The sequence below is a fragment of the Eulemur rufifrons genome, chromosome 28 (assembly GCF_041146395.1).
Source record: "Eulemur rufifrons isolate Redbay chromosome 28, OSU_ERuf_1, whole genome shotgun sequence".
Classification (NCBI taxonomy): domain Eukaryota; kingdom Metazoa; phylum Chordata; class Mammalia; order Primates; family Lemuridae; genus Eulemur; species Eulemur rufifrons.
Window position 1 is genome coordinate 799931 of NC_091010.1, and position 27140 is coordinate 827070.

General features: G+C 48.7%; 1 protein-coding gene across 1 annotated transcript in view; it reads right to left on the reverse strand.

Annotated features, from left to right (window-relative positions):
• Positions 1 to 548: 548 nt before the first annotated feature.
• The window catches only part of LOC138376546 (uncharacterized), a 28137-nt gene continuing 1545 nt past the window's right edge, over positions 549 to 27140 (reverse strand). Inside the window, exons 3-10 of the mRNA XM_069460932.1 lie at positions 26326 to 26495; positions 25668 to 25907; positions 24539 to 24707; positions 23385 to 23554; positions 22731 to 22970; positions 21509 to 21677; positions 21339 to 21401; positions 549 to 726 (exon numbers count right to left, since the gene is read on the reverse strand). Coding sequence (XP_069317033.1) covers positions 549 to 726; positions 21339 to 21401; positions 21509 to 21677; positions 22731 to 22970; positions 23385 to 23554; positions 24539 to 24707; positions 25668 to 25907; positions 26326 to 26495 — 1399 coding nt within the window. The remainder of the gene's footprint in view (positions 727 to 21338; positions 21402 to 21508; positions 21678 to 22730; positions 22971 to 23384; positions 23555 to 24538; positions 24708 to 25667; positions 25908 to 26325; positions 26496 to 27140) is intronic.

The window sequence follows — 27140 nt, forward strand, 5'->3', positions numbered from 1 at the left end:
AAAGGTGGGCAATTACATCATATTTTGCTTTCAAACTGATAAAAATATGGATTCATATCTAAAAGAAGCTATGTTTCTACAATATGGGAGGGACGACCTCAGAGTTTTCTTCTATTTAGAAATCTCTCAGGTCTTTTCCATTGCAATGAGTTATGTATCTAAAAATGATAAGTGCAATGACAAATTAATATTAGCTACTTTTTGACATGAACCAAAAATAAAAATAAGCCTCATGCTCTGTGAAAATGACCAGGAAGTTAATCAGAATCTTACAACGACTTGAAAACATTTTGAGGAAATACAAAAGTACAAAATTAGAAATGTCTGACTTAATTATTAAATAACTAAGCTGAAACAACTAATTTATAGCTTGAACAGTCGGGTCTAGTTTAAAGTTACTGGTGATAGTGTTTGTAACCGGCGGTTGCGTGGGATCAGGGCACACATGATTGCCCGACACAGAGTCGCACTCTCTTCCCCTCAGTCTCAACTCCGTCATCTGCCCAGGAGGCGGCTTCTGTGGGAGAATCCCGTGTGGCCGTCTGGGGCTATTTGCACCCGTCGCGGCCCGGGCGGCAGAGCTGCAGCGGCCCCACTGCACTGGCAGCCGGGCCTGGCGGACGGGCAGAAACTCGAGAGCCGGGCAGGCCACGCCTCTGAAGCTCCTGCTTGGTCACAGCCTTTTCAGCAGTGTCCTGCTCTTCCTCTTCCATCTTTTCGGGGTCTCTGTAGAAGTAGAGACCAGATGTGACTTCCCACAGGGATAGAGGTAGTGACAGCCAATACATACCACCCCTGGGAAGGGAAAGGCTGGGGGTGGTCGTGCTATTGGCGACTGCAGCGCAGCCACTGCTGGAGGAGTGACGCTTGACCCACTGGAACTAGAACTGTGATGTGACAAGATGTCATCGAAGTAGAACAACGACAACAACAATACTACCAGCAGGCACTTACATGGCACTTCGTATAAGCCAGGCAGTGTTCTGCCACCTTTATATATGTGAACACACTGTACGTTATTTTTTGTTTAATATCACAAACACATTATATGCAAAAGACTATCAACTCCTAAGCATTTCTGGTGAGATGCCATTTCCCATTAAGTCTCTTAACAGATGACAAAAAGAAAAAAAAAAAAAAACCCACACAAAAAAGCAAGCCTTATGTTACGAGAGGCTACCAGGAACTGCCCAGCAAACCTTTTTAAAAAGCTACTTATGCCATGTAATTGAGCTCATAGAATTTTCTTTTAAGTATCAAATAGATTATGTGACCAAAATCCAAAGTGATTCTTATGAACAAACAACACATAGCTAAACTGGAAAATTATTATTGGACCTCACACTATTACAAAGTTTTCCCTCACACAGAAGCAAAATCTTCCCTAGCACATACTTCTTTATTCTTTATGAGATCTCTTAGTGCAGCTCAAAACATGCTTGGTCCTCTGAGAAATCTCTGAGTAAACACAGCAGCCATTTGTCTTGGGTAGTAGCTTTCTTCCTTGCTAAACCTAATCAATTCTTTTAGCTCTTCTTTATGTGAGATGTATATAATGCATATGTGCGTATAAAAGATACATTTACAAAAATGGGTGCACCGTGTGGTTTAGCAGTGGATACTCTTTGCATGGCTACATGAGTACATGAAATGTTGATAAATCATGCACACGAAGTCCTTTTGGGATGGACCCTGGTCAGTGCAACGGGAACACACTATGTAGCTGACCAATACAATACAAGTAGCTTGAACAATACAAGTTTGAACTGTGTGGCTCCACTTCTACACAGATTCTTCTCGATAAAAGTTACCCTGACCGTACCTGCCTCTCCTGCCTCTTCTTCCACCTCCACCTATTCCACAGTAAACATATTTTCTCTTCCTTATGATTTTCTTAGTAACATTTTTTTTTTTTTAGAAATGGGTTCTTGCTCTGTTGCCCAGGCTGGCGTGCAGTGGCACAATCATAGCTCACTGTAACCTCTGAACTCCTGCGCTCAAGCGATCCTCCCGCCTCAGTCTCCTGAGTAGCTGGGACCACAGGTGCACAATGCTACACCAGGCTCTGATTTTCTTAATAATATTTTCTTTTCTCTAGCTTACTTTATTGTAAGAATATAGTATATAATGCATTTAGCATACAAAATATGTGTTAATTGACTGTTTGTGTCATTGGTAAGGCTTCCAGGCAACAGTAGGCTATTAGTAGTTAAATTCTGGGAGAGTCAAAAGTTGTATTTGGACTTTCAACTGCGTGGGGTCAGTATCCCCAACCCCCATGTTGTTCAAGGGTCCACTGTACTGACACTGCCAGCCTCTTTTTTCCTTGGTGCGCAGTCAGCATGCATGTCAACTGCAGTTTTAGTTTCTTTCTTTCTTTTTTGATTTTTTTGGAAACAGAGTTTCACTCTGTCACCCTGGGTAAAGTGCAGTGGTATCATCACAGCTCACTGCAACCTCAAACTCCTGGGCTCAAGCCAACCTCCTCTCTGAGCCTCCTGAGTAGCTGGGGACAACAGGCACATGCCACCGTGCCTGGCTAATTTTTTCTATTTTGGGTAAAGATGGGGTCTCAAACTCCTGACCTCAAGTGATCCTCCCATCTGGGCCTCCCAGAGTGCTAGGATTACAGGCATGAGCTACCACTCCTGGCCTGTAGTTTTACTTTCTCCTAAGTGTATTTCATTGCTTCAGTGTTTTTGTCTTTGGATCAAATTTATTTATTCTTTTGGTCAGAATTTATGGACAATCTGCAAAGCAGTAGCCATAGGAGGGATTGCCATGCTCGCATTAGTCAGGGTCCCAGCTGGAAAGAGATGATGCACTCAAAGGGGTCGCTGAAAAGACTTAAGTTGACAGACTATCTAGAAAAGCCAGAATAGGATTAAGAAGACCAACAAGCCATAGCAAAACACTGGGGATCAGTGACAAGCAGAGACCCTTATCACCCCTAAGCCTGTTGGGAACCGGGAGATGGGGACACTTACGGGAACTCAGGGCTCTGGCTGTGGAGAGGGGCTGCCGACAGAACCTGAGGCTCTAGATGGGGAGTGAATGTCCTGAGAGAGTGCACAGGCAGGAAAGCCCAGCCTCTCTCCACCCTGCTACGGACCAAACCCAGTGAAAAGCTGAGATCCCAGAAGATGACAGGGGAAGAGGTTGGTCTTCCAGGCCACATAACAGGGTTGGTGGGCTCTGGAGGGACAAAGGAAAAACCCAGCCCTACACAAAATGCAGGAAGAGAACGACAGGTTCCCGGAAGGCGGGGACTACGCACACGGCATCTTTCCATGACCACGTCCAGTGTCTCGTGCAGGGCTTGACTCACACGTGCTCAATGAACCCATGAATAGATTAGAAGTCAGGTGCTCCTGAACTACAAGACATTGTAACTAATAGGAGAGTACTCATGAATTCTGGCTTTTTTAGACAACCAACATGCCACATATTACTATTATATAAAATGTCCTCTTCTAAAACAATATCTTTCTTTTATTAATCAGCAAATATTAAAGCAGAATCTGATAAGTCTGGTTTTTCGACTTGTCCCCAATCTGTGCATGGAGGAATTGTCTTCAGAGGGGAGTTTCTGATGTCATTAAGCACCTAAAATTTTTATAGGTAAATAAAAGTGCAAAGCCGTCCTAAAGAGAGAACCAAGACTGCAAGGCGAGGTGGCAGGAGGCGGACTACGGTTCAAACCCTCACTCCACGGCTGGTGTTTCCGGGGGTGGGTCACCCGCACTCGAGTGCCTCAGTTTCTTCACCCATTCAGTAGAGAATTGACTGGCTTAAAAAATATACAAAATAAAATAAAAATAGGAGTAACAATAGTACCTACCTCTTAGACACTGCTTTCTGGCAACTGTCCTACCTTCATCAAATGCCATCATATTGCACAGTGCATGTTCCCATCAGTCAATAACTTCTATTGCTTCCGACAACTCAAAATCTCTTTCTTTAATCTGCCATTGTTTGTTCTCTCCAGCTGACCCCATCACTTGGTTACTGGACTCTGCCTTACTGTCTAGCTCAGACATATTTAATAAATGGCTACCTTAGCTCTGCTCTGCAGTTCTGGAGACCCTGCTTAGAGTAGGGCTGCCAGAGAAGATACAGAGTTTTCAAATGTAAGTAAATACAGATGATGTACAGATAAAATGCAAAGTAAAAAATTTGAATTTCAGACAGACAACCAACTTTTTTTAGTATAAGTATGTCACAAATATTGCACGACAACCCCAGTTTGGAAGCCACCTTTTAAATCAACCTTGAGTTCTGAGGTGCTGAGAAACACTGCTCAGCTCGTCCATTGTCGCATTGTCCCTCTTTCCCTGGGGTCTCAGCATTATCAGGGGCGACCCTGTCTCCCTCTGGGGAGGAGCGTGCGGTGCAGCGGGACGAGCTCAGGGAGCAGACAGCTGCCAGGCAGTCACGCGAGCCCAGGCCATGCTCTTCCCAGGCAGCCCCAGCCAGTCCAGCAACCCAGCTCTTCTGGGAAGGATGTTTAAACAAATACCTTCCACTGGGAAGAAAGAGATCGTGGTTGGGTTCTCAGTATTGGGTGTGTATGAAAAGCTGTATGAAATCATGTGAGGAGATTAAAATTTTAATGATCACCCTTTGCACTCTAAGTATCTATCAAAATTCCACCTTGAACTTCCTGAGAAACTGCCTTTTCCATCTCTTGTCGCTAAACTGAAATGGGTTCTGTTTGCTTTGTAAATGTATGAAAAAGGGCTGGCCTTGCAGTTCCTGGTTTGATAAGGACTGCTGAGAATCTGAAAGTCCTTGGCCAGGTTAATGAAGTGGAATTCTGAAGACACTACTCGGAATCTTATAAAATTCAAAGTGAACTATAAATTTTTATCACTTTTTGAAACCCAAGTGTGAGCCCAACTAACCCGGAGGTAGAATTGGGCCTGTCCACCTGGACGGGGAATGGAGGCAGAGGCTGCAATGTGCCCCATGAGTCCAGTGGGACAGATCCTGGAGGTAGAATTGGCCCTGTCCACCTGGATGGGGAATTCAGGCAGAGGCTGCAATGTGCCCCATGAGTCCGGTGGGGCAGATCCTGGCTGATGTACGGAAACTCACTGTTTTCATCTTCATTATCCATAGAAATACGCCCCAACTGACTGCATAAGATAATTGAACTGATCAGCAAATTCATATTAAATAAGGCATCTGGAAAAGATATTTTCTGGCACTCAAAGTTGTTTTTAAAGTTTTGGGCTCTAACCCTTGTCATCTTATTTATTACTGTTAACTCTGCAGATAATAATTTTACCAGTTTTATTTCAAAATGTAGTCCATCTTTTTTCTTTTAGAGCAATCTCTCTCACTCCCTCTCAATCATATACTTTTCCTCTGTGCTTACCTTCTGAATGTTAATAAGAGTTGGACTGTTCAGGTCAACATTCTGGAGGCAGCGGCTATGAACTGTCCTTCTACAACCAGACATTGTCCTGACCTCCGTCACATATTCACGTGATTAGTCCAAAAGCCTGTCTATCCCTTCTCCTCCTACCTGCTCCCCCCACACTGTGACCAGGGCAAAATCCCCACATTCTCTAGGTAAGCTGAATGCGTGCCCTCTATTTTTGTAAGAACATAAGACAAGTGTCTACTCTACATGGATGATTGTTTCATTGCGTACCTTCAAATCCCCTGGCTCTGCTATTTCTAGCCTTCGGTTGAACTTGGAAAAAGTAACTTAACCTCTTACATTTTCTCACTTTTCAACTGTAGAAAATAAAAATTATCTCTGAAGTTGTCGTGAGGCTAAAAGAGAATCATTTTAAACACTACCAAGCACATGCTAGAGGCTGGGACACAGTCATGGTCTTCACTACCGAGCTGTGAGCACGTGGAGCTCTCAGGCCTAAGACTTAGTCAGGGGAGCCCTGTCTCCCTCTGGGGAGGAGCGTGCGGTGCAGCGGGACGCGCTCAGGGAGCGGACAGCTGCCGGGCAGCCACGCGAGCCCAGGCCAGGCTCTTCCCAGGCATCCCCAGCCAGTCACCGAGCAGGGCAGGGTACTCAGGCCTGGCTACTCCTGCCCACCGTAGGGCTTCCTTGAAGGGCAGCTGGGCTCTGGAGCTTCCCCTTGGATTGATAAAGAGTGTCCCAAATGTGTCACCACCTGCGGTCACCCTATCCAGACTACTGTCTCCCCTTTATCTTCCCTACACATCACTCCCACCATAAACCTTCCATTCTCTTTACCCCATCTCGCTGTGTACTTCCTGGAGAACTGACACAGCGAGGACAAGTCCCCCATACACACCACGCTCAAATACAAGTTCACACGGTGATGGCGCCTGGTACACCTGGAAGGGAATAAAGATGGTAGGATTGGATCGGATTATAGTTGACCCATAAACAACACAGGTCTGAACTGCAAGGAACCACTCACATGCAGATTTTCTTCCCCCTCTGCCACGCTGAGACAGCAAGATTCACCCTCCTCTTCCTCCTCCTCAGCCTGCTCAGTGTGAAGCCATGAGGATGCAGACCTTAGGATGATCCACTCCCACTGAATGAATACTAAACATATTTTCTCCTCCTTATGATTTTATTAATAATATTTTCTTTTCTCTAGCTTACTTAATTGTAAGAATACAGTATATAATACATATGACATACAAAATAGTTAATCACCTATGTTATCAGTAAGGCTTCTAGTTAACAGTAGGCTATCAGTTGTTTTGGGGGCATCAAAAGTTACACATGAATTTCTGACTGTGTTGGGGGAGTGTTGGTGCCCCAACCCTAGCATTGTTCAAGGCTTAACTGTACTGTTAACAAGCAAAGGAAAGACCTATATGTCTGTGGGAAGAGAGAGAGAGAGGGAAGGAGACAGAGAGAAAGAGAGAGAGAGACCCCAGAAGAAAGCAATGTGGGGAAAAGGAGGTACCCCCCGCTCCAGAATTCACCCCTTGAGCTCCTTACCAAAGAGCTCAGAGAGTCTCAGCCAAAGCAGTAGAACTTCACCTGTTGACTATATCCCATGCCTGGCTAGAACTCTAAAACTATGTTGAGCTGAACTCGTGATCCCATACCTTAGCCAGCCCTGGGCCTCTGAATTCCCAGTATCTGGCGGGTTTTCAGAAGTCTGGTAACCATAGCAACTATTAGCATGAGAGATTTACTTATCTAGAACTCCTGCCTGGTTCCTTACTTTGTCTTATTCTCACCGTTGTCCTTTAAGGAAGGATTTTTTCTTTTTTTTTTCCATTGAGGAAACTATAGCCTAGAGAAGTTGAGTAACCTGTCCTAGTTCTACGGCAATTAAGTAGCAGAGCCATGAGTTTGAGACTTTTCTGTCTGACCTCTGACCATTCTTACACTGTGTCCCTTTAGGGAGACTGTACTAGCAAAGGTATTTAGACTCTAACTAAATCTCTGATGCACAAAACAGTAGGAACAAGGTTTATCCTTCACAGTTAAACCCAAACCAGTCTGAAAGTGAGCAATTTCAATGCAAAACTGTTTCATAGTTTTAATCTTGTTGACAAAGTCACAGGCTGTAGGTGGCCTATCATTCGGTGACTCTGCACCTGCTCCTCCCTTTGTCAGCTCTGCCCATCCTCGGCTGCGTCCTGCGCACCCCGTCTATGGATCACACGGGTACAGAGCCTTCTGCTCCTGTAAACTTTTGGAGTCACGATCTCCCAGCTCCCATATCCCTCTCGAAAGTATCTGCACATACAAGTCTAGCCAGAATCATCTCATGATTAACAGGCCAGTGGAGACTCTCTTTGTTGTTGCTCATGTAACCTGTTCAGCAGATTGTGCTGAAGGGTCATGACCCACCTCCTGCTAGCTGCCCACTCTGCTGTCAACCCCCAACCGTCACAAAATGTTCTGCTTCTGACGGTCCATTTCTCCACGACCACAGGATGCTCGAACTGAGCTGTGCCGCAGTTGCATAATTAGTTCTGCCCTTGGAAAACTGTGCTTCCTGAATGTTTTGCCAGCTCTATATGGAACTGAAGCTGTGTTTTATTCTCAGCACAACCACAGCCTAATAGGTTACAAACCTTTAGGGTTGGCAAACGTATGCTCCCTCCATCCCAGTAAATGCATTCTCCCCTGCTCAGGGCCTCTGTGAGGCAGTGTCCAGTGAAAGCTTAGCCTCGTGAGATGGAGCCTCACAAAATCCACCTGCCTAAAGTTCATCCTGTCTAGGCAGAAACTGGCCTTGACTTCAATTTTCTTATACTACTGGAAATAAGGAAATGGGGTCTGATAAAATGTCCTATGTTTGTCAATTGTTTGTACAATAGGATTGACACCACGGATAGACAGGCCATGAGGGACCTTGGTCCTTTGAGCCCTGGGGGCATTGGAGATGGGGAGGAGGGCTGGCAGGAGTTGCTTGTGACAAAGTCACTTCACGGAACATGGAATGGAAGTCATTTCTCCTCCAGGGATCCTGGCAAAATGTGGAGTGAAGAGGAGAAGCCAGAAACCTGTGTAAAGGTCTTCCAGAAACAACCTCCAAGACCTAAGTGCAGATGCTGGAGCTTCCCTTTGGCCTGATGGCGTCTCCCGTGGCCACGGCCCACCTGCGCTAGGGCTCAGTGGGGTCCGGCTGTCTAGGGCCTCCCCAACCCTGATTCTTCCCTGCTCCCCAAGACCTTGCACCAGACTACAAGCCCGGGACACGGCCTTTTTGCTATAAAAGAAGGTTCTTAATTTCCAAAGAAAGCACTTGAGGAACAGAAGAGCAGGTTTCTCCCCTATATAAGCAGAATAACTTTAAAATGGCACAAAGAGGAAGACTTTGAGAGACGACATGGCAGACAGTCAGCAGGTTTTGCCTCTGGAATAAATACAAATGCCCTCATCTGTTTACACGAGTACCTGGGACCGCCAGTGGTGGGTGGGGCTGATTCACTGGCTACATCCTTCCGGAGGGTCTTCCTGTACGGGAGAGTCTGGAAGACTAAAATCTGCATTGCCTGGAGTCCCCTGCAGCTAGTACTCTCTAAGTTCCTGGGATTTGAGAGGCAGTTGAAGCGGAAGCAGCTTTAAGACCATGTGTTCCAGTGTTAATTCTCCCACTTTGAGGAGTTGAGGGGTAGTTTGGGAGGTGGCAGCAAACTCCTGATTTGGGGATTAAAGTTCTGGCTCCAAAGGCTGCCTAAAAATGAGTCCATTCTGTGAAGTGCTGAGAGTCATTCCTGAAACCCTGGGCTGGTACTCACCCCTCCAAACCTCCTAACGATTGTGTGAGCGTGTAATTCCCTGTATTAAGTCCCTTTCTGAGTAACAGACATAAAGTGGCTTCTGTCCCCTACTGATACAAATCCTTAGTCAGAGACCCATCTGGTCCAACCTTCATCTTTCCTTACTTATTCTATTCTCACTCCTCAAATTGCTTTTGAGGTTCTCTTCTTATCTAGCTTCACATTTTATTCACCCCTCTTTACCGTATAACTGGGCAGCAGTAGGAATCTACTGGAAAAGGCATACATTTGAGAGTTCAGTAGATCTTGTTTTAGACTCTCACTCTCCCACTGATAATCCGTGTCACTGTGGGTAAAGTTTTTAGTCTCCAGCCTCTGTTTTCTGGCCTCTAAAACATGCCCAGGAGCACCTTTCCTATCAGCTGGGGTGCAGTTCAGGAGAGAAGTGCTGGAGGCCCCTAGCAGGACAGAGGTTAGGTAGGACTAAACCAGTCCTTCCCACAGTGAGCTCCACGCATCATCAATTATCGTTTCCAGTGTTGGAGATGGTCACTCCCCAGACCAGGGATACACAGCCCAAGCCCCTCTTCAGTAGTTGGGGTGAAAGAGAAGCTCGGTGTAGGGTCCTTCCTGTCCCCATGCCCACAGGCTGGATGGCACACATCTCAGCACCTGAGTGATGTCCCCAGAACTTCACAGTGAAACAGCATCTGCTCAGTGCCCTGCAAACATGTGAACTCCTCACCGCTGGGGATCTGGTCTCTCAGGCCTTATCTGAATCTAGCTGGAGTCCACGTGTACGTTTTCTGTTAGATCCGGTTCCCCTTGGCCCCAGGAACAGAGAGGCAGAGTCACTGAGGCTGCAAAAAGGCAAAGGAGTTTATTGACTAGCCCCGGGCCAGGGTCCAAATTCCAGAGCACTAAGGCAATGGCCTCTCCAGGAACTGGGACCCGGCCCTGGGGTAAAGGTTAAGCTTTTATACTTTTCTGTACGCTAGTTTTCACATGACACGTTAGTCTGCACATGACACGTTAGTCTGTACACGACACGTTAGTCTGCACAGGACATACTAGTCTGTACACGACACACTAGTCTGCACTTCATCCTCCTTCAGTTTATTTGTTCTTTTTTTAGAAGTGGCTGATCGCGTTGGCTTCAGGTTTGTTGACTCTAAGCTTTGGGCTTTTCGCAGCCCCCTGGCGCCAGTTGTAGTTAACGTCATCCAGGGGAAGAGGAGGGTCTCCCACGGGGGAGGGGGGCTGTTGTTACATACCTTCTAGTTTTTGGTTACAAGCGATACTGGGAACACAGGCCCTGCACAAGCCATTCATGCGCTGATCATGACTTGCTCTTCTTATCTATTTAGTTGGTTGGAAGGCACCTGGACTCTCCAGCCCTTTATCAGGAAATAACTTGCGGTTACCTCCCTGGCACTTTGTTTTCCCTTACTTTAGTGAAGCCTGCCATACGCTGAGCACCAAGCCAGCAAGCCATATATACAGAAGCAGAACTAGGCTTCTCACATCCAGGAAGCCTAGCCTATCATGGAGTTACCTTTGTTCTTATCTCTGTTTTTCATTCTGATTAACTATATTTATTAAACAACTAAAAGCAAGCATAGTCACAGAAGCGAATAGCATCAGTTAGAATCAAAGAGAGCACACATTTTCCTACTGTCAATTCCTGTTCTTCATGTCCAGTTCGTTTCTTTTCCTTTTTCTGTCCTTATATGTCTCTCTCTCCTTCGCTCCCTTTCTCCATTTCTGCGTTTTCCCACTCCCCACGTCCGCTCATCGTTCTCTTTCTCCTACGGGGTGTCCGGCCCCCGCTCTGTTGCAGTGTCTGTCCCACTTCCTGTCATCCCTTCTTCCCAAGTTTGAATTGTCCGCTAACTCCGTGTGTTTCTGCCTCTCTCTTCCCTGTCTCTGTCCCCCTGTGCTTTCCCTGTCCCGGTCCCTCTTCCCCTGCTCTGCTGTCCCCTGAACTTGGCCTCCCTCAGCCCGCTGAGCTCCTTGCCTGCTCTGGGTCCCCCTCTGCTCCTGTCACTCTTTAACCCCCACTCTCAGTCTGCAGCATGTCCCTGGTGCTGGACGACTTCTGCTTCTGGCCGCCGCACCCCTCTCTCTATTCCCCGCCCTTCCTCTCTGGACAGCTCCCTTTTCTCCGTTTTCTTTTCTCCTCGTCTCACACTGGGTCTCTCCTTCACTCCATTGTTTCTCCAAGTCCACAGGCTCTGTCCCCTGCTGTGTGTCACATTCTTCTCCCTCATAAGCTTTCTAGTTGTCCCTCCCTTACTCTCTGTTTCTGTCCCCCACCCAGCCCCAGCGCACATTCACAGGGGCGGATAAAAAAGATATTGGTTGCCTAGAAGAATAGCTCAAGCACGGAAACACGACACAGCCAACACAGCCAGTGGGATATGATTTGTGCAAAAGAAACACAGAGGGTCACCAGACAGGCGCAGGTCACTTCCCAGCACGAGAGTGAAGGGCCTGCCCGAGGTGGCGAGTGCCCTGGGGAGAACCAGGGAGGGCAGGGGGTGGCCTGAGAGGTCACAGGAGGGGGAAGCTGAGAGAGGGTCGGGGGCTGCAGAATTCCAGGGTCAGGGAGGAGCCACACAAAACACTTGAACCCACAGACTTTACCCCTCATGGTTGTGTGGGGTGAGGGAGAGGAAGGGCGTCACCGAAGGGCTTTAAGCAGGAAAGTGACAACCCAGCAGATGTCTACCCGGACCTACTGCAGACAAACAGGGGTGGGGCGTCGGGGGTGGCTCTGACTCATCTCGGAATCATTGTAACCCAGGATAAATGTGGATCTTAAGCAGAGCGAACAGGACTCAGAAAAATCCCACGTGACACCAGGGCCGAAGGGGTTTTAACACACGGGCAGCTTCTGACCCCTGACTGAGACTGATGGTGGGGGCTGCTGGGGGGCCCGGAGATCACACACCTGGTGTCTGCCACTCACCTCAGCCATGAATCTCTCCAGAGCAGGGGAGACCGTAAACCTGCAATATTTTGTCCCCAAGCTTCCTGTGGTATCTGGAATATAGTAAGGCCGCAACATGAAATCAAACCATCTCGCCCAGCTCCTTTCCCTGTGGAAGACACAGCCATTCAGAGTTTGTGGACCCTGGGGACTCTGAGCCACACCCGCCTACAGGCTCACTGCTCCCTCTGCGTCTTGTCTCCAGGACTGTTGCCCGACAGGGCTTTTCCATATGCAGCTTCTCCATGTCCGGATCCCGTCCCGCAACACCCCTGGCATCTCCTCTCCACACTGTCGTCAGCGGGCGCTTTGAAGCAAAAATCGCTTAAAATCATCAACTGACTTCCATCTTAGGAAATAAGCAAAAATATGGACAGAAATGACTACAGAAAATTGTTATATACAATATTCAATGTCAAATTTTGTGCTTTATGGTTCTGAGATATAAACCCCCAGCTCGAGAAAATTTCTAGTACCTAGCTAACTTGTGTGAATATTGCTGGGGGTGGGGACAGGGAAGAAAAGATTACGTAAGAGTTAATATGCTTTTGGCAGCAAGTAGCAGAAAGTTTGTCTCAATAGGGCTTAAACAATAAAGGATTTTGTTGGCTCACGGAAGTGGAGATGCAGAAGTTTGGGCTTTGTGATTTTCCCACTCTGTCCTCTCCTTTTGAGAGCTTTATTCTTACAGAGGCAGGGAGCTGCCAACTGAGACAGTAGTCACAAGAAGTGGGAGAGAAAGTCTCTTATCTAACTGTGAAATTAAATTCCCCTCTTCATTCTGATTGGAATCATTTAGTGTATGTACTTGTCCCTGAACTAAGAACTGTCACCAGGGAAATGCCACACACTGATTGGCTTAAACCAGGGTTCCTAAAATAATTCCTAGCAGTGGAATGGAATTATCTGACTGGCTTAGGCTGGGTCTGGAGTCAATTCCCAAAATCACACTGTTCCTGCTCTACAGAGGAACGAGGAGACAGATGTTCACACACAAAGAGAACTGCAGAGAGGCGTCTAGTGTCTCATTTGGATCAAAGTAGTGCGAAAGATTAAAAAACATTCACAAGACAAAAAGTTGAAACTGACATTTCAGTAGAAGTGGGAAGTCCAAGCCAGAAATCCTGAGGAGGTCCCTGAACTTCCCATAGGATGTAGGAAGAGGAGTTTTGAGTTGATTTTATCAAAGCCACAAAGAACAGGACAGAGTGACCCAGCTTTATCTGGGTAACACACATACAATAAGTAACAATGCCTAACAATATCTAGGCAAGGGGGGGGACAGTGAGGAGGAAGTATAATTGCACAAAACCAAATGCTGGGGTGAAAATACTGAAATATAAGTCTCTGCCATTGGATAAGGGAACTGTGATTGTTTTTCTCCTCTCTAGTTTTCCAGTTTTTCCAATATTCTTGTAATGAGAATACATTAATTTTATGATAAGAAAGTATTAAAATAAATGGTTGTTAATGGTGGTTTCCAGATGTAACTTACTTTGAGACGTGTCATTCCCATGACCCATTCTTTATTCGCCATCCACAAAAGCCAAATGCACAGTAATAAATTTTCTGATATTTGTTATGCACTTAATTGTTAAGCTCTTGGGAGGCCTGGCAAGATAAAAGTCCCTAGTTAACAAGTACTCAAGGGCTGACACATCACAAGTTGAAACTGTGGCATATTTGTGGTTGGAGGCTACGCTTATGTTAAAAAGTTAATTGTTGTTGAGTCAATAAGAGATAACTCTGGCTCCAGCAGAGAAACTGATTAAACTGGGAAGTGTCAGCAGAGTCCCTGCTGCAAGGAGAAGCACATTCTTGTCTCCAGGTGACTTTCTGGGAGCAGCAGGGTAAGTCCTTGGGAGGCAAGAATTCCGTGCAGTGACCATGACACTGGCATGCACACACAGGGGCATAATAAAATCTTTTCTTGATACAGATAAAAAGCAACAAACTCTCGTGGCACAAACTCACTTTAATCAGCTTCATTATTTTCTCTATTTTGTACTATTTGAATCATCTTCATTTATCTTCTCTGCTTTCTTTTTTAATTTCTTTTTCACATTAACGGGGTTTTGATTAGCAAGGATTTCACTCACTGAACTGCCCGTGTGTCAGAAAGTGAGAGATTTTCTAACCTCCTGGAAACGCTTTATTTACGATGGACTTGGCCGCCACGCTCAGGCACCAGAGCTGCCTCTTCTTTCCTCCTCTCTGCGCGGACGCGGCTGACCGGCCGCTGGCCAGGAGGACACAGGCTCGCCCAGGTCAGGCCTCCAGACTCACGCCCAGCCCCACGGTCTCAAGACATAACTTTCTCTACTTGGAGTTTGGTGAGAACTATGAATTTCTTAACCTCTTATTGATTTTGGTTAAAATAAAAAATCCTAAGTCTGTAAAGGTCACCCAACAGTGAACAGAATTTTGATTATCTTAAAATTATAGACAAGAGACAGTAGAGATTTCTTGGTTTCAGCTCCTGGTGAGGTTGAAAAAATTCAAAGCCAGAGAAATTAAACTCATCTTCTAAATGTACACAGTGGGTCCTGGCAAAGGCAGGGTGAGGATTCACGGTTCTGGGACCCTGGTGATACCGGGCTTTCCTCTCGGCTCTGCGCCATGCAGCCCCTCCTGGTGGCATTGCCAACACACGCTGCCCTAGAGCAAACACTCTCATTGAAATCCCAGATGTGGGCATAACACAAATTGTATGCAAGAGAAGAGGAAATGTCTCAAAAGTATGGACAGACAGTGCATGTCACAAGAACAATGAAAGTCAAAATCAGAGAGTGTCTTATGGCATCCTGGGGCACAAGTACCCACGAAAATGCCTTTGGGGAGGGAGAGGGACAGAGTGGGGAATGAAATCACATTCTGGGAACCTATTCTACTGCTTTGGGAAATGCCTCAGAGTAGTTTGAGTTCTATGTGGAACACCACTACTGAGGGCCACGCTGATCATCGTAATAATTTTAACGCAAGGTTTTAAAAATGGCTTCCTGTACCCTGTGCTCTATATTGTTCCAATTGTCCAAATGCAACCTGAATTCTGTTAATTTTGTTAGAAAAGGGAGCAGGTGGAAACAACATAAGTCTGCCATCAAAGGGACATCCAGCCTCTAGCTCAGCCAGCTGCCTCTGTGCGTGAGCAAGGCACCGTTTCCCTCAGTGGAAGCACCCTCTCTCCCCAGCGCAGCATAACCCAGCGGAGACTCTAGGCAACATCTTGTCTCATCCTGTGCATAGTCAGACACTGGCAAAAATAGTATAGGTTACTGCCACTACTGTACATTTTACCACCAGAATCCCTGGCTGCTAAACCTGTTGTGTTCTCCACCTACACAATAGTGTATAGGGCCGGGCGCGGTGGCTCACGCCTGTAATCCTAGCTCTCTGGGAGGCCGAGGCGGGTGGATTGCTCAAGGTCAGGAGTTCAAGACCAGCCTGAGCGAGACCCCGTCTCTACTAAAAATAGAAAGACATTATATGGACAACTAAAAATCTATATAGAAAAAATTAGCCGGGCATAGTGGCGCATGCCTGTAGTCCCAGCTACTCGGGAGGCTGAGGCAGTAGGATCGCTTAAGCCCAGGAGTCTGAGGTTGCTGTGAGCTAAGCTGACGCCACGGCACTCACTCTAGCCTGGGCAACAAAGTGAGACTCTGTCTCAACAAAAAAAAAAAAAAAAAAAAAAAAAAAAAAAAAAAAAAAAAAAAAAAAATAATGTATAGGCTCCACCTCTCTTTACCCAAAATAGACACGAGCAATGGACTGTGTCAGCCCTGGCAGCCCCCACCTCCCGGTCTCACATTAATCTAGTCGGCAGACCCCAAACAAACCACCTCCCCGTGCTCACGGACCTGTGCAACGCCTTCCCCAACCCACAAACATTGTCTCTGGGCTTGCTTTGCGCCACAGATGTTACCAAGTGGGATGCAAACAGAGGCTTGGGAAGCCCTCACACACCGGAGCTGTCTCTCTTGTCACAGTACCCGGTGAGGTCTGGCTAGTCTCCACGCTGCAAGGAAAGTCAGTCTAGACTACTGAAGATGAGGGTGCATGGCACAGAGACCCAGACAGAGAGACCTAAAGGTGGGAGCCTTCAAAGGGCCCACCAGAGTCAGACTCCCCGTTGCACATCCCTCAACCACACTCGTACACATGGGGCAAAAGAACTGCCTGGCAGAGCCTGGTCTCCACACAGGATCACAAGAAGGAATAAATAGCTGCTGCTCGAAGCCACTACATGTTGGGGGGCTTGTTATTCAGAACTAGGCAACGGAACTAACACCAACCCCCTACTGGGGGGTGTAAGGGGCTCTTCTACATCCTCTCCATACAGGGGCAGAGAGGGAGAGGGGAAATGAAGGCTGAAAAAATATCCTCAAGGAGTAAGGGTTCTACCACTTCCTCAGGCAAAGTCCCTTAGCAAATTAGTCTCTTTGTTTCTCTCTCCACTATATAAGGATAATAGCAACTGATCCTATACATGCCCGGCATGTGTCCTGTGGGGTTAGAAGGGATGGTGCGTTCATTCATTCATTTATATCACAGCTTGGTCAAGAGGAGATTTAGGCAGGTTAGGGCAATAGATGAAATGTTTTTCATGTCCCATAAGTGAAGGTGGTTCATAAATTTCAGATAGTATAATATTTACCAAAATATTTTCTCCACCTATCAACTCACTCTTTTTCCTAGTCTTCTCTAGCAACATTTTTATAAGGAACATTTGTATTGTTTTACCTAAATAATTATTAGCCTAATTAATGATTGATCACCTTCAACTCTTTCCACTTTGAAATAGAAACACTTGGCTTTCAGCAGCACCTGATCAGTTTTGGGGGTGAAGGTCAGGCGATTTAGACAAGGGGCAAGGGTAAAGAAAGGGGGGCTGAGTCGGAGATCTGGACCAAGTAACCATGTGGCCAGGCCGCAGTGGACTGTCTAACTTTGGGTGGGCTCTCGGGCACACGGGGCCCACCATAAAAATTATTCAAGGCTGTCACAAAAGTAAGAACTACTCATATAATGACCCTGCTCTCATTCCCACCCCTTAGACTGAAATAAAGCGACAAAGAAGGTAGATTTTTTATTTGTGCAAAGTTATGGGGTACATGAGAAATTTTGTGACATGTACATAACATGTAATAATGTTTTATTCAGGCTGTGTGTCATCCAAGGACAGTACATTTTTGTTGAGTATAGTCATCCTAATCTGCCATCAAACACTGAATTTATGCCTTCTATCCTACTGTACGTTAGCGCCCTTTAACTCACTGCTCTTCATCCTTCCCCACCCCCCTCCAACGCTTGGAGTCTGTTGTCTATTTTTCTACTCACTACCTGCATGTATTCAAAATTTTTATCTCCCACCTATAAGTGAGAACATGCAATATTTGTCTTTTTGTGCCTGGCTTATTTCACTTAAGATAATGACTTCCAGTTCCATCCATGTTGCTGCAAATGACATCATTTCCTTCTTTTTATGACTGAATAGTATTCTGTTGTGTACACATACACCACATTTTCTCTATCCATTCATTCACTGATGGACACTTAGGTTGGTTCCATGTCCTTGCTGTTGTGAATAGTGCTGCAATAAGCCTGCGAGAGCAGGCGTCCCTATGATACATTGATTTCTTTTCCTGTGGGGAGGTACCCAGTAGTGAGATTGCTGGATCAAATGATAATTCTATTTTTAGTTTTTTGAGAAATCTCCATTGTGCTTTCCATAGTGGCTGTACTAGTTTACATTCCTTCCAACAGTGTATATGGGTTTCCTTTTCAAGGAGGTAAATTGTGTAGATAAATTAAGTGCATTGAAAATCCACTTATCAGTGACTGTGTGTGGGTGTGTCTGGTTTTAGATCATTACTGTGCAATAATAACCGTGTGCAGGCCTCCTAACTTTGTGCTCTGGCCTGAGATTTCATTTCAGAATGACCATTGGGAACCCCAGAGGATCGAAGAGAGGGAAGCACACGGGGGAAGAGGATCAGAGCAGGAGGAAGAAGTTTGGAGATTCTGGATGACTTTGGGGGGAGGCGGTTCTGTTTTTCTTTTTTTTTTTTTTTTACCAATAACTTTTGATAAATAAATGAGTCAAGCCAATCTAACTATTGCAGTTGTTATTGCTGTGGTTGCTGATGTCGCAGACATCACAGAGTTCTAAGTTCCTATTGAGCACCTCTCGAGACATGTGAGCAGATGCAAAATGGAACCCTGGACTGGCCAGCTGGGTTTTGTATAGTCTAAGTCCATGACAAATTGGAGAGCAAATAGCAGTCAGCCTTTCTGATTTCCATGGTAAGATGTCAGTTTTTCTATTTGCTCCTGAAGCACGTGACTCTTTTCCACCAGCTACATAACAATTTGGTGCTTGTCTTGAAGCCCAAACTGACTATTATCCAGCATCTGTCAAAGAGAGATTGATGCACGTGATATCTCCAAAAGTTTGTGTACTAAGGGATATACTAGAATGTCCAAGTTCTATTTGTGCTTTAAGTTGGGACTATAAGAATACACATCCTCAGGGGAATACTTTTCATAGTGACAACCAGTGTATGCCGAATTGCTATTACACCTCTAGCTAATTGACAGGAAATGTTTTTTTTTTTTTTAAAAAAGCCATATGGAAAATGTTTCTCCATCTTGTGCAAAGCCAGGCATTTTTGGTACCCAAATTCAAGGCAAGAAAACAGAATCCCCCCGCAGAGATTCGAGAAAGAAACACAGCCCTGCTGACACTTTGATTTTAGTGTGGTGAGACCCATGTCAGATTTCTCGTCTCCAGAATATAAAGCAATATATCTGCGGCTGGAGTCAGGCTCAGCAGTGGGATGGCCCAACCTCATGGGGTCCAGGCTGCATGTCCCTTTCATGGGGGACATTCTTATGCTTGGGACTCTACAGAACCACAAGGTGAGAGTGTGGCCAGTGGGGTACTGGCGATGTGGGTGGTAAAGGGGACAGCTCCGTGCATAATGTAGAAAGTGCCCTAAGCCTGGGGAGTCCCCATGGAAGAGTCCCCAGAATCAGGGAAAGGAGGAGGGGTGAGATGCTGCTCTTGTGGGAAGACAGAGGCTGCAGGGGGAGGGGCCAGGGTGAGCTGTGAGCAGAGAGTGGGATCTAGGGGTGACCTAGAGAGAGGGGCTGCCATGCTGGGGCCAGGGAAGAGAGTCACCTGTTGTTCAGCTCACATTCCCCCTCCTCCTCCTCCTCTCCCCCTCTTATGCCCGAACCCTCCCTGTCTATCCCCTCTGGCTCCCCCTCCATCTCAGGATGCCACACGGGGAACTATGGTCCTAATGCCCAGGTCCCCCCATTTCTTATGTTGAAATCCTAACCTCCAAGGTGATAAAAATATTAATAGAAGGTGGGACTTTTGGGAAATGATTCGTTCCTAAGGGCAGAGCCCTCTTGAACGGGACGAGTGCCTGCATAGAAGACCCCAGAGAGCTGCCTTCTAGCACATGGGGACACAGAGAGAAAGGGTCATGGACAAATCAGGAAAGGGGTTCTTGCCAGACAGCGAGCCTGCTGGTCCCTCTTGGACCTGTCAGCCTCTGATCTGGGAGAGAACGAATTTCATTTGCTCATAAGCCCCCGGTTCATGGGTTTTGTCACAGCAGCTGGAATGAGCTAGGACGGGGCCACAGGCACTAGCATAATAGGCTCACAAGCACATTTTAATTTATTTTAAATAACTTTATTTGAGGTCAAAGAAAATGTTTTAACATAAAATATTATGCTTTCTCTTTATGATGAATACAGGGTAAAATATGGGAAAGGGTACGGTATAGAAATAAATAGGGAAATTAAAATATTTATTCTGAATGATATCCATGTCAACTGTTATAGTTTTTTTTTTCAAGTAGAGATGGTACTTTTTATGAAACACGTTCAGATTTTTCATAGTTCCAACAGTACTTGGTATCTGCAAAAAGAAAAAAACCCAATGAGAGTCTGTCAGTCCTGCTGGTGGCCGAGTCCAGAGTGGCGGTTGAGAGGGACGGACCCAGGGCCACATTGGATTCCTGTGGGAGGCCGGGCTGAATTGGACAGAGACAGCCACAGGGGAGAAGGAAACCTCCTTGAACTTAGGGTCACCCTGAGGGGCAGGATATGGGGACTCTGTCCCTGCCCAACCAGGACCTGGTTCAATCAGCCACTTTTCTCCTTTGTTTACAGAAAAGTGATGGCATTTCACACCCACTTGTGAGGGACATGCTCAGTGTCAACCACCACACTCAGAGACAGACACCTGCAGGGGGAGAGGCCCTTTGCAAAGAAACAGGCCCTCTTATAACCCCACGTCCCAGACTTTCAGGGAGGGGTGGGGGGCTGGGGGAAGACCCCTGGCTGTGAGAGACAGCAGGGACCTCGGACTCATCCACGTCCAGTCCCCCTTGGTCTGACGAGGAGAGCGTGGTGCCCAAGGGCTGAGAGTCCACTAAAGCCACGTGACCTGTTGCTGACAACCCCGGAACGAGAACCCAGGCCTCTGGCCCTTTCCACACTGCTTGGAAGGAGGAGAGAAAGGGTCCAATGGAGAAATCAATAAGCCACTGGAGGCTGTGGGGCACCCTGGCTGGGACAGGGATCAGGATTTAGAAACAGTCAAAGTATTTTCCTAGAGAGGGTCAGCAAAGAAAGGAAGAAGGAGAGATTCCCCATGGAATTGCACGGAGAGAGCAGGGACTCTTGCCTGGACTTGCAGAGGTAGAAACGGGAATGATATGGAGGGAGAGCAGATGCCTCAGCACCCCACGGCCTGTGAGGATTGATGTCCTGCCCTGTGCAACTATTTCTGCACTGACGTCACTTTACGGCGCCTTCAGTGTCCTTGAGCTAATGTTGGCTCAAATAAGTCCATGGTGCCTGGACACTGAGTCCCTGGAAACGCCACCCCCATCACACAACCCTGGACCTCTGGGGCTGGACACAAATCTCACAAGGCCAGTGCAGGTCTCCTGCCTGGGACCAGGTTCATTGTTAGTTTTTGCCATGAGCAAAAAATGTGTTCATTTGTCACTGTTCAAATTCACAGGTACCAGTGAATCACAGCAGGGACCGCTCCTAGGGAGCTACAGGTTGCCAAGGAAGGGACTCAAGGAAAACTCTTGAGTCCTGGCAGGTGCATTCCAGGCACCTGGCTGGCCTTGCAAAGTCAATGATCAACTTGACCATTGAGGCCAGATGGAGGTTACAGCGGCTGTTAGAGGGAACACACGTGGCAGAGAAAGAGCAGCCGGAGACGACCTGTCACCTCGCACAGAGAGCAGCAGGAGTGCGTGCCTGTGAGACCGCAGGTGGGGTTACCTCTGCATCCGCAGCCGCAGGCCTGAGAAACAGCATGCAACTCTCCACTTGCTGAACAGCAACTTTCTCTCACTCTTCCTCAGTTTCAGGGCACTGGGGCCAGCGAGCAGGGGGCAGACTGCCTGCGCCAGCCCGGGGAGTCTTGGCTGGGCTCCTGGGAATCCAAGAACTGGAAGACAGACCGGAGGGAAGAGCAGAGGCTTAGATGATACAAGTTACCAGGACACGAGTCTGGGATTCACGACCTGTGAGCACTGAGCCCTTCACAGGAGCCCTCCCCAAGGGGCCAGACTGGGGCTCCTGACCGCTCATGACCCTCATGGAGTCCTGGGTACCTGGGGCTTGTCACCTCTCATATGAGGGCATCGCCTGACAGAGGAGTCCCAGGCAGCCCCACAGGCTCCAGGGGGAGATGGAGAGGGACAGAGAGCAAGGAGGGGCAGGACAGGATGGCGGGGGGGCCTGGGAGCTCTGTGTTAAGACAGTCTGAGCAGAAGTGGGTCCTTCTGAGAAGGAAACTGAGGACACGGCCCTGCCATGCCTGCAGGTGATGAACTAGATGCACGGACACAGGGGAGACTGATTTGCACAGTTTATAAAAAGGTTGTCCTGGCCGGGCGCGGTGGCTCACGCCTGTAATCCTAGCACTCTGGGAGGCCGAGGCGGGTGGATCGCTCGAGGTCAGGAGTTCAAGACCAGCCTGAGCAAGAGTGAGACCCCGTCTCTACTAAAAATAGAAAGACATTATATGAACAACTAAAAATCTATATAGAAAAAAATTAGCCGGGTATAGTGGCGCATGCCTGTAGTCCCAGCTACTCGGTAGGCTGAGGCAGTAGGATCGCTTAAGCCGAGGAGTCTGAGGTTGCTGTGAGCTAAGCTGACGCCACGGCACTCACCCTAGCCTGGGCAACAAAGTGAGACTCTGTCTCAAAAAAAAAAAAAAAAAAAAAAAGGTTGTCCTTTATTTCTAAAGGAGGATTAAAGAACCGGAATAAAACCTGGATATCTCAGGAGACTGACCTGTGGGCTCAGGATCAACACTGTTAAAAAAAATCCCTGTGAAATCACTATGTAAGTCATAAGTCACCGAAAGATATAAGGACTATACATGACATGGTCACAGCTTTCATTGAACAATTGGGCCCCACTTTCCCCTCCTCCCCCCGCATGGTGACAGCAACCCACGCATCAGAGCCTCCTGCTCCCCTGTCCTGCCCACCTGGGAGGATTAGCCACTGGAGCCCAGAGTCAGCGCTGGCTGCCAGGATCCAGGGCTGGCAGGGGAGGCTCCATGTGGCAGAGCCACAGCCACGACCCCACTGCTGGTCCAGCTGCAGCCGCATAGAGTCGGTCACCAGTGTGCTTGGCTGCAGCTGTGTGTTTGCAGCTTGCACCTGTGACACGCAGGGGCTGAAGTCTTCACTCCAAGGCCCTTGGGGACAGGCCTCCTGCGTGGGGGCTGAAAGGAGAAGAGGCTTCAGTGGGAGCAATCCTAGTGCTCTCTTTGCTACGTCCTCCCAGAAAACCCATCTCTCATGTCCCTGTGGGTCAGTGAGACCACCCAGGGACCGTGGCAACACAGAAAGACATGGAGTATATGAAGGAGATGTCACCTGTCAGGTGTGTGCCTGGGGAAGCAGAGATCCCAGGTGCCCGGGCTGGCAGAGAAACGGTCAGGGGCTGGGCAGACGGCAAAGCTCCCAGACCCACCTCCCCTCTGGGTGGAAAACTCTGCCCAAGCACCTGACGGGAACCAACCATGTCTCCAGGGTCGGCCTGCAGGGACGTCGCTCAGCCCAGGCAAAGGACTGAGCACAGTGAGGCCACCTGGGACGCCAACGAGACTGACCAGCTTTATCATGGGAGGACTCACCCGCTCCATCCCGAACAGAGGCGACCTCATGCTCGGCAGACAGGGAGGCAGCGCTTCTGATGGGCTCTTGGCAGTCAGACAGGTCAGCACCACCAGGAGGGAAATCCTGCTCCATCAGTGCCTGTGACAGTCCTTCAGTCCCTGCGTCCTCCTGCAGCTCCCTGGGCACACTGGGGAGAGGAAGAACCAAATATGAAGGCAGGAGGGCTGAGACCTCAGACTTATCCACGTCCAGTCCCCCGTGGTCTGACGAGGAGAGCGTGGTGCCCAAGGGCTGAGAGTCCACTAAAGCCATGTGACCTGTTACTGACAACCCCGGAACTGGAACCCAGGCCTCTGGCCCTTTCCACTCTGCTTGGAAGGAGGAGAGAAAGGGTCCAATGGAGAAATCAATAAGCCACTGGAGGCTGTGGGGCACCCTGGCTGGGACAGGGATCGGGATTTAGAAACAGTCAAAGTATTTTCCCAGAGAGGGTCGGCAAAGAAAGGAAGAAGGAGAGATTCCCCATGGAATTGCACGGAGAGAGCAGGGACTCTTGCCTGGACTTGCAGAGGTAGAAATGGGAATGACATGGAGAGAGAGCAGATGCCTCAGCACCCCATGGTCTATGAGGATTGATGTCCTGTCCTGTGCAACTATTTCTGCACTGACGTCACTTGAGGGCACCTCCAGTGTTCTTCAGCTCATGTCAGCTCAAATGAATCCACAGTGCCTGGACACTGAGTCCCTGGACACTGCACCCCCGTCACACAGCCCTGCACCTCTGGGGCTGGACACAAATCTCACAAGGCCAGTGCAGGTCTCCTGCCTGGGACCAGGTTCTACATTCCTTTTGGTCAGGAGCCAAAGATGTGCTCACTTTGAACTGTTCCCATTCAGAGGTTGGAGTGAGTCACGGCGGGGACCATTCCTAGGGAGCTACGGGTTCCCAAGGGTGGAAAAGCGGGAAAATTCTTGAGTCCTGGCAGGTGCATTCCAGGCACCTGGCTGGCCTCGCAAAGTCAATGATCAACTTGACCATCGAGACCAGACGGAGGTTACAGCGGCTGTTGGAGGGAACACACGTGGCAGAGAAAGAGCAGCCGGAGACGACCTGTCACCTCACACAGAGAGCAGCAGGAGTGCGTGCCTGTGAGACCGCAGGTGGGGTTACCTCTGCACCCGCAGCCGCAGGCCTGGGACACTGCACGCCACTCTCCACTTGCTCAACAGCAACTTTCTCTCACTCATCCTCGGTTTCAGGGCACTCGGGCCAGCGAGCCGGGGCCAGACTGCCTGCGCCAGCCGGGGGAGTCTTGGCTGGGCTCCTGGGAATCCAAGAACTGCAAGACAGACTGGAGGGCAGAGCAGAGGCTTAGATGATACAAGTTACCAGGACACGAGTCTGGGATTCATGACCTGTGAGCACTGAGCCCTTCACAGGAGCCCTCCCCAAGGGGCCAGACTGGGGCTCCTGACCGCTCATGACCCTCATGGAGTCCTGGGTACCTGGGGCTTGTCATCTCTCATATGAGGGCATCGCCTGACAGAGGAGCCCCAGGCAGCCCCACAGGCTCCAGGGGGAGATGGAGAGGGACAGAGAGCAAGGAGGGGCAGGACAGGATGTGGGGGCTGGGAGCTCTGTGTTAAGACAGTCTGAGCAGAAGTGGGTCCTTCTGAGAAGGAAACTGAGGACACGGCCCTGCCATGCCTGCAGGTGATGAACTAGGTGGGACGGTCACAGGGCAAAGAGATTTGGACAGTTTACAAGAAAGGTTGTCCTGTATTTCAAAAAGAGGATTAAAGAACTGGAATAAAACCTGGATATGTCGGGAGACTCACCTGTGGGTGGGCTCAGGATCAACATTGTTAAAAAAAATCCACGTGAAATAGCTATGTAAGTGACAAACCACCGGAAGATAGAAGGATTAGATATGACATGGTCATAGTTTTAGTTGAACCATTGGTACTGAATCAGCCACTTTGGAAATTGTGTTAATGATCACATAAACAATTAAATATAGATATTATTTTTCAGGGCTCTCAGGTGTGTGAAGTGAAATGTGAAGACCTAAGAAGACAGGTGACATAGCCAAGGTGAACAACCAAGAAGTGTCATGCCAGGACCTGAGGGCAGGTCTGAGCCAAAACCCAAGACCTTGCTCTTCTCACAATGGGAGAGCACCGTGGATTTCCACCTGGCCCTGAGTGAGCAGGGAGGGGCCCCACTATCCCTTCCCCAACCCCCGGCATGGTGACAGCAACCCCCACATCAGAGCCTCCTGCTCCCCTGTCCTGCCCACCTAGGAGGATTAGCCACTGGAGCCCAGAGTCAGCGCTGGCTGCCAGGATCCAGGGCTGGCAGGGGAGGCTCCATGTGGCAGAGCCACAGCCACGACCCCACTGCTGGTCCAGCGGCAGCCGCAGACAGTCGGTCACCAGGGTGCTCGGCTGTAACTGTGTGTTTGCAGCTTGCCCCTGTGACACGCAGGGGCTCAAATCTCCACTCCAAGGCCCTTGGGGACAGGCCTCCTGCGTGGGGGCTGAAAGGAGAAGAGGCTTCAGTGGGAACGATCTTAGTTTTCTCTTTGCTACGTCCTCCCAGAACACCCATCCCTGATGTCCCTGCAGGTCAGTGAGACCACCCAGGGACCGTGGCAACACAGAAAGACATTGAGTATATGAAGGAGATATCACCTGTCAGGTGTGTGCCTGGGGAAGCAGAGATCCCAGGTGCCCGGGCTGGCAGAGAAACGGTCAGGGGCTGGCTGGGCAGACGGCAAAGCTCCCAGACCCACCTCCCCTCTGGGCGGAAAACTCTGCCCAAGCACCTGACGGGAACCAACCATGTCTCCAGGGTCGGCCTGCAGGGACATTGCTCAGCCCAGGCAAAGGACTGAGCACAGCGAGGCCACCTGGGACGCCAGTGAGACTGACCGGCTTTACCACGGGAAGACTCACCCGCTCCATCCCGAACAGAGGCGACTTCATGCTCGGCAGTCAGGGAGGCGGTGCTTCTGATGGGCTCTTGGCAGTCAGACAGGTCAGCACCACCAGGAGGGAAATCCTGCTCCATCAGTGCCTGTGACAGTCCTTCAGTCCCTGCGTCCTCCTGCAGCTCCCTGGGCACACTGTGGAGAGGAAGAACCAAAGAGGAAGGCAGGAAGGATGAGACCTCGGACTCATCCACATCCAGTCCCCCTTGGTCTGACGAGGAGAGCGTGGTGCCCAAGGGCTGAGAGTCCACTAAAGCCATGTGACCTGTTACTGACAACCCCGGAACGAGAACCCAGGCCTCTGGCCCTTTCCACACTGTTTGGAAGGAGGAGAGAAAGGGTCCAATGGAGAAATCAATAAGCCACTGGAGGCTGTGGGTCGCCCTGGCTGGGACAGGGATCGGGATTTAGAAACAGTCAAAGTATTTTCCCAGAGAAGGTCGGCAAAGAAAGGAAGAAGGAGAGATTCCCCATGGAATTGCACGGAGAGAGCAGGGACTCTTGCCTGGACTTGCAGAGGTAGAAACAGGAATGAAATGCAGAGAGAGCAGATGCCTCAGCACCCCACGGCCTGTGAGGATTGATGTCCTGTCCTGTGCAACTATTTCTGCACTGACGTCACTTTAGGGCGCCTCCAGTGTTCTTCAGCTCATGTCAGCTCAAATGAATCCACAGTGCCTGGACACTGAGTCCCTGGACACTGCACCCCCGTCACACAGCCCTGCACCTCTGGGGCTGGACACAAATCTCACAAGGCCAGTGCAGGTCTCCTGCCTGGGA